The sequence below is a fragment of the Culex pipiens genome, chromosome 3 (assembly GCF_016801865.2).
Source record: "Culex pipiens pallens isolate TS chromosome 3, TS_CPP_V2, whole genome shotgun sequence".
In the NCBI taxonomy this organism is placed as follows: domain Eukaryota; kingdom Metazoa; phylum Arthropoda; class Insecta; order Diptera; family Culicidae; genus Culex; species Culex pipiens.
In genome coordinates this window covers 135612644-135624181 of record NC_068939.1, presented here as the reverse complement: position 1 = coordinate 135624181, position 11538 = coordinate 135612644, and the positions used below count along the sequence as shown (strand labels likewise).

The 11538-nt window shown below is 37.3% G+C and overlaps 1 protein-coding gene across 2 annotated transcripts in view; it reads right to left on the bottom strand.

Moving 5' to 3' along the window:
- Positions 1–717: 717 nt before the first annotated feature.
- The window catches only part of LOC120413811 (uncharacterized), an 87486-nt gene continuing 76665 nt past the window's right edge, over positions 718–11538 (bottom strand). For both annotated transcript variants that reach the window (XM_039574767.2, XM_052709355.1), the window contains exon 4: positions 718–5840. In XM_039574767.2, coding sequence (XP_039430701.1) covers positions 5166–5840 — 675 coding nt within the window. In that variant the 3' untranslated portion in view covers positions 718–5165. The remainder of the gene's footprint in view (positions 5841–11538) is intronic.

Sequence of the window (11538 nt, the reverse complement as noted above, 5' to 3'; positions counted from 1 at the left end):
GTTTTTTTTTCACGCAAACATTGGGAATCATTTATATTGTACAGTGATAGCCTTTCGATTTCGTTCTCTCGCTCTAATCAATCCTTGTTGTGTTATGCTTTTTACTGTGTAGTGATTGTAAGCTTTTGGTAAATATTTATTTTCTGTCAACACTTTTTCAACAAATTGGCCCGACTCGGTTTCGCCCTATTTAGATAACCATCTCATCTCGTTGCACATCGTGGAAAGTCTTTACATGAGGATGGTGGAAAATGCTTCCTGCCTGTTCCAATTTCATTCATTTCGGGTACTGTTACATGGTCCATTTTGTTGTTGTTGTTTGGAGCCACAAAGAACACATGCAAATATAGAGGATTTGTTTTGGAGATTTCAAACTTTCACAACTACTTGATTTTTCTTTTTTTTCTGCTCTTTAATTTCTAGCCATTTTGCCTAGCTCACCCTCGGGTAGCATATACACAGAGTGGATTAAATTTAAAATAAATAACCGGAATGGTTTGGAGTCGTGATAAGATTTTTTTAAATTTATATTTTCTTTAGTTTAATCGATCTTTCAGCACTTAACTGTCGTTCATCCGCTGCCAGCAATTTTCTATCGAAAAAATAGTTTCAACGCTTTTTTTTTTATTTTTTTTTATTCTGTTGTGCTTTTTTCGTTTCAGCTTTCAATCTTACTCTTCATAGCAGCACGGTACAATAAGTTTCAACCATTTTTAATTTTTTCTTCTCTTTAGAATTAACTTTAATTCGTAGTTTATGAGTTACTTAAACTTGTTTTCTATTTATGTTGTTTTCATCTTTCCATTGTAGTTACATTGAATTTGCTCTGTTAAGTGTTATGGCCGTGAAAGGAAAGCTTTCTCGCCAATTCGTAGCACTCTCTGTCAGTTTGATTATTAAAAACAAAAAAAAAAAACTCGTGCTAATTTCACGCCCACTGCATTCACTGCCTGTGGCGTGCGTAAAACTTTTCAATTACCTTTCTTTTGAAATTTCACGTCACAGAAATGCCACACTCGACAGGGTGCAAAATTTCAAATCTCAAAAGTAAGCCTTCTTCCGTGGTTTAAGGAGCTGCTTTGAATTCAACACCAAAGTTCAGTTTACTTGTGGACTTGGTGAGTGAGATGGGTGGCGAAGCAAACTTTTCACCGACAATGTCACAAAGTTACCTGGATTGTTCGGGAGGGCACGCACAGGAGGAAGTTGGTTCAAATCCCATCTTGGGGGAGAAACAACAACTCAACTCTCGTTTGGAAAGTCAGTCATCGTCGGAGGACACGTGGCAACATGCGACTTAATTGAGGTGGACGAGAAAAGTTTTCTGACGGTGGCACATTAAAAAATTTAGTATTGCAAAATTGTTATGAAAGCGAGTTTTACGATACTTTCTAGAAATCACTTAAATGTTAACAAATAAACCGATTTTTTACAAATCCCAAGTTTACAGTTCCATTTGTTGTTCGAGTGATGTCCCCATAAATTTTTAAATGAATACCTTCGAAGCTGTTAAAAGTTGTTGTCCTTGTTTGAAAGGATTCCTTAAGCTTTTTCCTTCCATCTAACGAGGGACAATGCTCACATTTTTTGGTTGAAAAATTGTCTGTCTACCGAGTTAACTATTGTATCGTCGTGCACCGTATCTTTGTGAAAGAAGCTCACTTACCAATAAAAAAAAGAAGTTTTCAACAGAATCATCAAATCGATGAATGGTATTTTGCTTCATTAAAATGAGTTTTCGCAAAACCATTGTCATCCCGTATCACTCAGCAATTTAAGCTGTTGCCGAGCTGCTGTCATCCATTCAAAAAAGATAATTACTGTTGCTATAAAGTTGAAGACACTCTCGATTCAAGCTCAATTTGAAATTCAAAGCAGTTAAGGAACTCGTGCCTAGACCACTGCAAAGCTAATTGGAATCGCAGAGGGAATCATAATGAGTGTCGTCAAAGGTGTGGGTGACTATGGAGAGGTGAATGTTAAGTTAAACGCCAAAGGTCATTCCGATTTTAATTTAGTATTTACTTTGTCTCATTATCGAACAGTTTCAAGCTATTCGTTTTTGTGAATTCATTATGTTTTTTTGAAATACTTGTAGTAATATTTCAGTAATATATATTTGAAATTCGCCTATTTTTTTTGCTACCAGTAAAAGTGGTATTTGTAAAATTAATTACAATTCTGACTATTTTTTCATCAATTGATAGTATTTTATGCAGAAAAATGGCCATTTGAAAATAATGTTATTTTTTCCTGTTATGGACCCCCTTCCCATTAGTGGACCCGGGTCTATAAGCCGATTGGGTACACTATAGGAAAATTGTTATTTTTATATCAAATTCAACCCATATTTGATGATTTGTGTTATGTCATGTTGTGAGTTTAATGATAGATATAATGAACAAAAGAGGGCCTTTGGTCACTTTTTTCATTGTAAATATTTATGTTTTGTTAACAAACATGGCCTAAAAAACATAGAAACCTAAAAGACCTTTAAACACATTTTTCCAAAAATGTTCAAAGGACGTGTCGAAAATCACTGTAAACATATGAATGAATAAAATAAAAAAGGTAATGAATAGAATAAATTATTCACGATGAATTGTAATATTTATGAAGATGGAAATGATGTCCAATAAAGCAATAAAGCAAAACCTATACCTTACTTTAGTAAGAAAGGCAAAACAGGTAATTTTGTTGTACATTTTTTTTATCAGTTAGTAGAATAAATCACCAAAACAAAACTATAGATTTGTTTACAGTTGCTGATAAAACAATAAAAAAAATTTACAGAAAAATATATGTTGTTGATTTATTCTCATAAAATATCATTTTCATCATCAATTATCAATTAAGTACAATAAGTACAGTTTTGATTCATTATTAGTTTTGTATTACAGTTTTGTATTACAGTTTTGATTCATTATTAGTTCTTATGGTTCATTAACTTTGGTACTTTAAACGTAGAAAACAGTTATTTTTACACTCATGATTGAAAAAAGTATGCAATAAAGTTGGTCATAACAAGAAATTATGGTATGTTTAATGTGCTCAAATACAACACTTTCTTAATTTTTGCAGGTAATTAGGTAACGGCAGGTGTCGAACTCAAAACACGTATTTTGGCTAAAAGGACAGAACAATATGTTTAAAATATTTTCTTGAAATTGGGAATTTATTTATGTTTCCACCAAAACACCTTCACTGAGTTTACTATAGGAAAGGGTTCCACTAATGGATAACGTACTCTATGTTTGAAACTTTGATTGTTTTTGTATTATCGCGATTCATCAAATCGACATCGTCGTGCTATCTTGTCGCACTCGCCATGTCAACGTTTCGAGAAAAACGCGTTTTAATGTTTGACCTTGAATAAACAAAAACGAAAACACGCAATGTAAACAATAACAAACACGTTTTGTTTGGCTGACCTTTATATGCATTGTCCCGAAGTTTGGTTGAAGTAGTTTGCTGGAGTCCTGAGTTATGATTAAAAATGTTTACGGTAGTCTAACTTGTACGTGCGTCAAACGCGTTCTGACCTGAAATCCCTTTGGCCAGTTGTCGCACTTGCACTAATTTTCGTGGAGTGACAAGATAGCACGACAAGATTGAAACTACTTTCATATGTAAAGTGACGAAAATTCACGGAGTTTTTCGGATTTCGTTGAATATCTCAGGATTGAATTCGAATTTTGGGGATCTGTGAAGGTCAAATTGCGAGCTGCACAAAATGGCGTTCTTAACTCAATTTGGCCCAAAATGCACGTACGACAAGTTAGCACGACGGCGACGAAATGTTGGGCTTGTTAAAATCATTCAATTAAACTTTTTGGAATAAGGACAAGTTGGATGCCCAAAACATACACAGGAAATTTTCTGGAATCAGTAGAATTTTTGGTAAATTAACTTGCATATGAAAAAAATACTTTATTCAATTAATTTTGAATGTAATTTTCAATTATTTTGAAAACAAGGCAACCTAAATTATTTCTGGTTTTACAAAACTTTAGTTTTTTAAGGTAATGAAGGTAGATATCAGCTTATCAAGCATATTGTATTATGAAATCAGGAAGATTGGGAAGATTGTGCTTTTATGATTTATATGATGATAATAAATGATTCACAAATTTCAAATATTCAGGACATAATTTTTTTAATTTTAGAAGGCACGAATAATTCTGGAGTTTTTTTTTAAAGGTCCAATAAACCAAATTTCCAGTTTTTGCTTTTTGGGTGTTTTTGGGGTATTAAAAAACACCCAAAATGCAAAAAACTGAATATTATGTTTATTGGACCTTTTCAAAAAAAACTCCAGAATTTGAATATGGATAACAGATAAAATAACGGTTTCTGGAAAGTGAAATATTGGGATATAAGGTAAGAGTTTAGATTATTCTTTTTTATTTGTTCAAAAAAAAATATGTATGAAACAAAGAAAAAGATCAATTCAAAAATCTTTTTTGTTCAATGGTCGATGACAGACAGACCTACAGATATACCAAAACATGCTCATAGAGCTGGCATACACGTGACGTTTAAAATAAACGTTCAGTGACCTAAGTGTCTCAAAATTTGTCATTTATGAATAAAATATGTAAAATCACCGGAACCAGTCCCTGAATGCCCGGGAAAAGTGTCATTTTTGTTACATCCTATTGCACATAACCTTTGTGAAGAAGACTGAGTCAAGATCATTAAAGAACTGTTGGATTGTTTGTAAATCAAAAGAAAACATTGTCACTGTCTCTCCTCGAGCTTTTTATTGCATTTTTTCTCTGATAGAATTTATGTGAAATTTTCAATAATTTTCCGTTTGCAACTTGTGCTCTTCGTTCAAAAATTGTTAAATACAAATTACGATGATGGAAATGTAATCTAGCTGACAGAGAATGCTCAAACGTTGCCCTTCTATTTTGATTAAAAAAAAAGCTAAATTAATACAGCCCTCGCGTAATTTAGTCCGACAGTCCGTTTCGCGCGTCTCCTTAACGTTGGTCGTGTTTGTCCAGTTCCGTTCATAGTTTGTCTACCCCTCACGCCACACACACACACATAGTTGATTTCTTCTTCTGCCTCGTGCCTGTCTCTAGTTTCCGTTTCGTTTTGTAATGTAGCTCAGTTGTCAGAGAAGTTGCGTGGAGTTCCGTCCCGAGTCAACCCACTTAGCCATACATTTTAGCCTGAATGTTGTTCAAGTACCTTAGCCGGTAACCGTTGTCACTTTTCAGCTTCTGGTCGCGTTGTTGCTGTTGCTGCTGCAACTGCTGAAGTCGTTCCCGCCCCTTTACCAAGTCTTCGTTACCGGCAAGATATTCGTCCTCGTCGTCATCGTCGACGTCGCCGTCGTCACGTGGATCGTCCAAAAAGCCATCATTCGGGGGTACCATTAGCCGATCGTTGGAGAATCTCAGCTGCTGGGGACGAAACGACCCAGCAGCCTTTTCCGCCTCTTCCTGTTGTTCCAGCCGGCGTTGTTCCTTGGCCAACGTGAGCGGCCCACTGCTAATTTGCTCATTAATCGGGTTTCCGTTCGGATTGTTACTGCTGTCGTCGGTGGCTTTGTTGTTGCTGCTGCTTCCGCTACTTCCGCCGGTGGACTTCCGCTGCTCCCGCGAGTCCAACTCGTAATCTACGGCACCACCGGACCCAGCGGACCCAGCGAAACGCCGCAGGTAGGGTGCCAACTCGGCCACCGGTCTCGGCGGAGGCGGGTAGTACAGGCGATCCAGCAGCAGTCCGGCCGGGCTGCCAAGTTCGGTGTCATCGCCGTCGGAGCTTCGAAACTCGGCGTGACTTCGCTTGCCAATCTCGCGCAGGATGGCTTTGTTTCGTTCAACCTGGAAAAAGGGAGCGAGGATAAATAATTGCACTGTAATGTCAATTGCTTGGTGTAATCATCGCATTTGGAGCGTGGTGGAACATAATACAGGACAGGTTGAATGGATTATCACATTACCATGCAGCAGCGTGTGCCCACGATTGTGAGTTGGATGGGAGGAAATGAACCGCGAAACGCTTATCCGGAGAGGCATTTTGCGTAACAACGGTAATTAGCAAACGCTGACGAATGACGTGGCGGTAGAAGGTTTTGTAAAGTATTTTTTATATATAAAACCTGAACCAGCCTCTCAAATATACGACAACCGTCCATTGCCGGTCGCTTCCATCTCCACCGCACATCATGGACAAAGATAAGGTATTTGGAAGACGGGAATTGTTGATTGTTTTAAGAGAATTAGGGAAAATCTCCACGGTCATAAGAAAATTTCGCTTGGAGTCGAACGGTGTGTCGAAGTGCCACCTAGGCGATTGGTACATGTTGCATTGTTTTTCGAATTCTTCGTGTGTTCTATTTTCTTGAATAAATTTTATAAGTCACTTAGAATATTTTTTGCGTGGTAATGTAGATTGAATCCAGATGATCCTATGAGTTATATAATCTTGAATAGAACTGTATATTAGAGTGGTCCAAATCCGGGCTTTTTTGGGGCTACCCCCTGAAATCATAGATTGACCCATCACTAGGCTTAGTTCCAAATTTGAGCTCATTCTGACCACGGGAACCCCGCCCTCTAATCGCTTGAAGTTTGTATGGGAAAAATCGTCAAAATGTATGGAAAAACGTTACTTAATCCACCCTTAGGTGGTTGGCGCCTTCCTCACATGTAAAGGGTGCTATCCAAAATGCAAAAAGTGCTTTAATAACACTTAAGTGCTTAAAACTTTTGATAGGGTTGTCAGATCTTCAATGTTTTGGACGCGTTAGAAAGGTCTTTTGAATACCTATCCAACGATAGGTTGCATGAGAGATCCGGACAACGTTTTCATCAACATATCTGAGATCCGGCCTCCAAAAAGCGTGTAAATAACACTTAAGTGCTTATAACTTTTGATAGATTTGTCAGATCTTCAATGTCTTGGACGCGTTGGAAAGGTCTTTTAAATACCTTTCTGAAAATGTATAGCATGACGGGGTTTCTTACAAAAACCACCCTTTTTACAATCTTCCGGACTTTTGTTAAAATCGTTTTGAACTTTTGAAGTACTCAACTAAACTGCATGATTTTTAATAGCGACTTGTGGGACCCCAAGACGGATCGAATGACGCCAAAACGGACAAAATCCGTTCAATCAATGTCGAGATAATCGAGTGACAATTTTTTGATCAACATCCCACCACACACACAGACATTTGCTCAGAATTTGATTCTGAGTCGATATGTATACATGAAGGTGGGTCTAGGACGTCAAATTAAGAAGTTTAATTTTCAAGTGATTTTATAGCCTTTCCTCAGTAAGGTGAGGAAGGTAAAAAGCAACAGTTTCAGTTTTTTACCTGTGGAGGGCGGAATTGTCGTTTAATCTTTATCAATTCTCAGATGTAGAACCTTCATTAAATTTTGAACAACTTTCCCGAAGACACCATATTTTTAGGATTTTTTGCTGAAAAGTTATTAGCTTCCGAAAAGGACCATTTTTGCGCGGCCGGCTCAAAGGGGCAACATAACAGGCGCACAGCCAGGCAGGCAGGCAGGCAAGCGAGCACGCACGCACGTGCATTTTTTTGCTTTTCTCCATACATTTTGACGATTTTTCCCATACAAACTTCAAGCGATTAGAGGGAGGGGTTCCCGTGGTCAGAATGAGCTCAAATTTGGAATTAAGCCTAATGATGGGTCAATCTATGATTTCAGGGGGTAGCCCCGAGAAAGCCCGGATTTGGACCACCCTACTGTATATTCAATTCACTCAATTTGTATTCTCGTCCGTGTTTCGGCCATATAAAAATATCATAAACTCCTTGTTACTCGAAGTCTCATGGAATGGATTAATACATAAAGAAACCCATTTCAACATATTGAGCAGACCTCACGATATATGATCAAAGAAACCATTTTTCATCTACTCAAGTCTCCATAAAATTTCTGGGGCTTTTCATTCATCACCTTGAGAATTTTTTTTATAATATATTGTGCATGTATGTGACCAAAATTCTTGCCAAGTTTTCTCAGCACTTGAGACGATTCAGTCTCATTCGACTTGGTTTAAGTCCCATACTGCGCTTTTGAATTGTTTGAAGCTTCGATAAGTAGTTCAAAAGATGTGTATAAAAATGTGTTTTCGCAAATATTCATGTGTTAGAAAAGTGCCCAATTTAAGTCCCACTATGTTGTACATCGTTGGTATTTAATCGAAAGACCTTTCCAACGAGTCCAATACATTGAAGATTTTTCAACCCTGTCTCAAGTTATGACCACTTAGGTGATATTTATGTACTTTTATGAAGCCAGATCTCGCTTCAATTTATGTAATCTATGTCCGGATTAAATTTTACCCCAGAAAATGATGAATTTTCATCAGTTTTTGATGAATATTCATCAGGTTACGCTTACGCTTTCCGCTTTGTAAGCGGATGATTCTGGGTTCGATTCCCATCTGCTGCAACCTTCCATCGGATGAGGAAGTAAAATGTTGGTCCCGGCCTTGGTTGTTAGGCCGTTAAGTCATTCCAAGTGTAGGAGTCGTCTCCATGCCATAAGTACAAACAACACACCAAACCAAGCCTACTCCGGTGGAATCGCTGGCGGCGGTTGGACTCGCAATCCAAAGGTCGTCAGTTCAAACACTGGGGTGGAAGGTTCCTTGGAGTAGAAAGAGGTTTGGGTGCTCTCCCCGTTCAAGCCTTCGGACTCCTAGGTTCGAGCAGAAACTTGCAATAGAGACCACAAAAGACCCGGGGGTCGTTAATGTGGATGGTTTGGTTTTGGTTTGGTTTTGGTCATCAGGTTCACATTTTTACAAATTATTTATGTAATATTACTCATAAAAGAGGTACAGTAGTTTTTCGGTAACTGGGCTGAGAAGGTAGCCCAGTCACCGATTTTTTTTTGGGCTGAACAAAAAATAACGAGGAGACCATCGATGAATAATATTTTCCAGATGAAATATAAAAATAAAAGTTACTCAAATTTATTTACAATTCTTGTTTTTCATATTTCTTTAATTGTAACTTGAAATTAAACAAAAGTTTGAAAAAAGTTTTTTTATTTATTGAATATGATTTTTGCATCCATTAACCTCTCGGTCATTTTGGTTTGTTTTGGTTTTTTGACGTTTGTCTTCTTTTTAACTGGTCTACGGCCCAGTTATCGAGCGCCCAGTTAAAAAGCAGCCCAGTTAAACAACGCCCAGTTACCGAACAACTACTGTAATATTCAACCTACCAAATTTTCAACATTCCAAAATTAAACTTTTTGTTCTGTGTAGGTAATCGAAAGACCTTTCCAATGAGCCGAAAATATTGAAGATCTGGCAACCCTGTCTCAAGGGATAATCCACTTAAATGATATTTATGTTCTTTCATATTCCGTATCTTAAAAAATTGATGAAATTTGTGTTCAAATCTATCATATCACCCATGAGTGAGGAAGGCACCAACCACATAGGTGGATTTAGTTAGGTTTTAATTCATCGGCTTCTGCAATCCACTGCAAAATCCACTGAAATAAATCACAGACTATGGAAATGTTGCTCAAAGTTAATACTTATCAAATAAGCATATGAATGTACCCTGTCACCCCTCCGTGGAGAAAGTTTCCATGTTTGCGCTTTTCCACATCTCTAACTGGGTCCATCCCTTGAGGATATCTAGAAATCAGACGAGATGATGATTTGGTCATGCTCTCACGTGCACATTTTCTCTCGCTCCCCCTGAGGCTGGTTCGTTCGTCCAAGTTTGTTCAGCCCGTACACTCAGTTGCATGAGACACCCCCAATGAGTTTGATTGAGCTGCACTTATTATTTGTTTTTGAAACTTTTGGGTATCCTTAAAAATATTAAAAATATTAAACTTTGTTCGTATTTCTTATCTTGAAGATGGTCATGACTAATTTACAAATTCAGTTGATTGTTTGTAAGAAGTGTCAGATTTTTTTTGTGAAAATGAATTCATAAACCAGATTTTTTTAAATATTATTTCAGCTTTTTGTGTATCTGAGTTTACTAGTATACTGTCCACTTCATCTTCAGATTGTTCTGGAGAACTTAAGTCTTAAAGACTGTACGGTGCTGGCCACGCTGTGGGCACCGTAATTTAGTTCGACAGCTCTTTGACTGTTAAGACATTAGACGTTCAACCGGGACCAAAGCCACCTCAACTCGCCATCGTCTTCGAAACGATAAAGTATCTATCAACCGATTGATTTTCTTCCGTCATGATGCTGCCTCATCGTCGTCTTGGCCGTTGATGGTTGAACTAGGACGATAGATGATATGATGGCAAGAGGCTAAATATCTTGCAGAAATTGGCGAGATGGAAAGAGATTTATTTTCATTAAGTGCAAACTATTCAATATACATGCACTACAAAGTATTTGAAACGTTCTGTGATCAGCAGGTTTACTCGTCGATAAATTTAACGGCTAACATTCGTAGAAATTGTACTCTCTGTGGTCTGCTGCTTTCGCCAACGTTCATCATCTGTTCCACCGATCGCCGTTACGATCAACAGGTCGAACTTTCCAAACCACACCTTCGATAATTCAAAACCAATTTTCATCCAACTCGTCGGCAAAACAGTCCGCAAAACTTTATCGATTTTGAATTACCCACCCAACTCCCAACGGGAAGCTGTGTGCGGTCTTTCTCGACTTTCGCCACTCGGCAGCACTCTGCGGTTAAGCGGTAAAATCCACACAATTCAATTTCAACTTGATTTATTTTCGATCAACTTTGGGAGTGTTTTGACCCGCTCAACAGGTATCTTCAACGTTGAAGTTAAGTGATTATTTTTAAATTCATAATGTTGAATTCTGCATATTTTTGACAAAGTGTATCACGAAAAAAACTTTTTTTACAATCAATGCTTTGTCACCCTAATGTTCGATTAGAAGGCATTGGTTTATTTTTCCAATGGTTCGAAACATGCAATCAATTGCTTCCAGGAACATTTTTTTACAATGGCTAGTTTCAAAGTCTGTCTCGATTTTTTTGTATTTTCAATTGACTCACTCTGTGAGCGATAAGAATTCTTGGAATGGCTGGAATCGACAAAAAAAAGTCGAGTACGTCCTGAAAGAGCAATAAACATTGTCCAACCTAAGAAAGCATTTCAAGCAAAAAGGTCAACGGTGAAATGTCTTTTGGAGAAAAGTAAATTGTGTGGTTTTATATACCTTCGCTCTTTAAGACTGCTGAGTCGGCAAATTTATTGTTTTCATAACTTCTTTCTGTTTATTTTTTTGCCAAAAAAAAGTATTCAAATTGAAATTACGCGCCATGGTTTCAACATTTCAATGAAAAAAGTGTTTTAAAATGCGTTTTAGATTGTTTTCAGTTGATTGGACTTCTAATTACATTAAAATTTTGAAGTGTTTCGAAAAAAATATGTTTTGCCCCTTCATTTTTCAGACCAACTTTGCAGGAGGGGGGAAGTCACATAAACTTTAAAAAGTGTTTGCAACGCCCTCACTGGAAAATCTAGTAAATTGTAACATTTTCATGAATTATCGAAATTATGGAATATCTGATTTCAA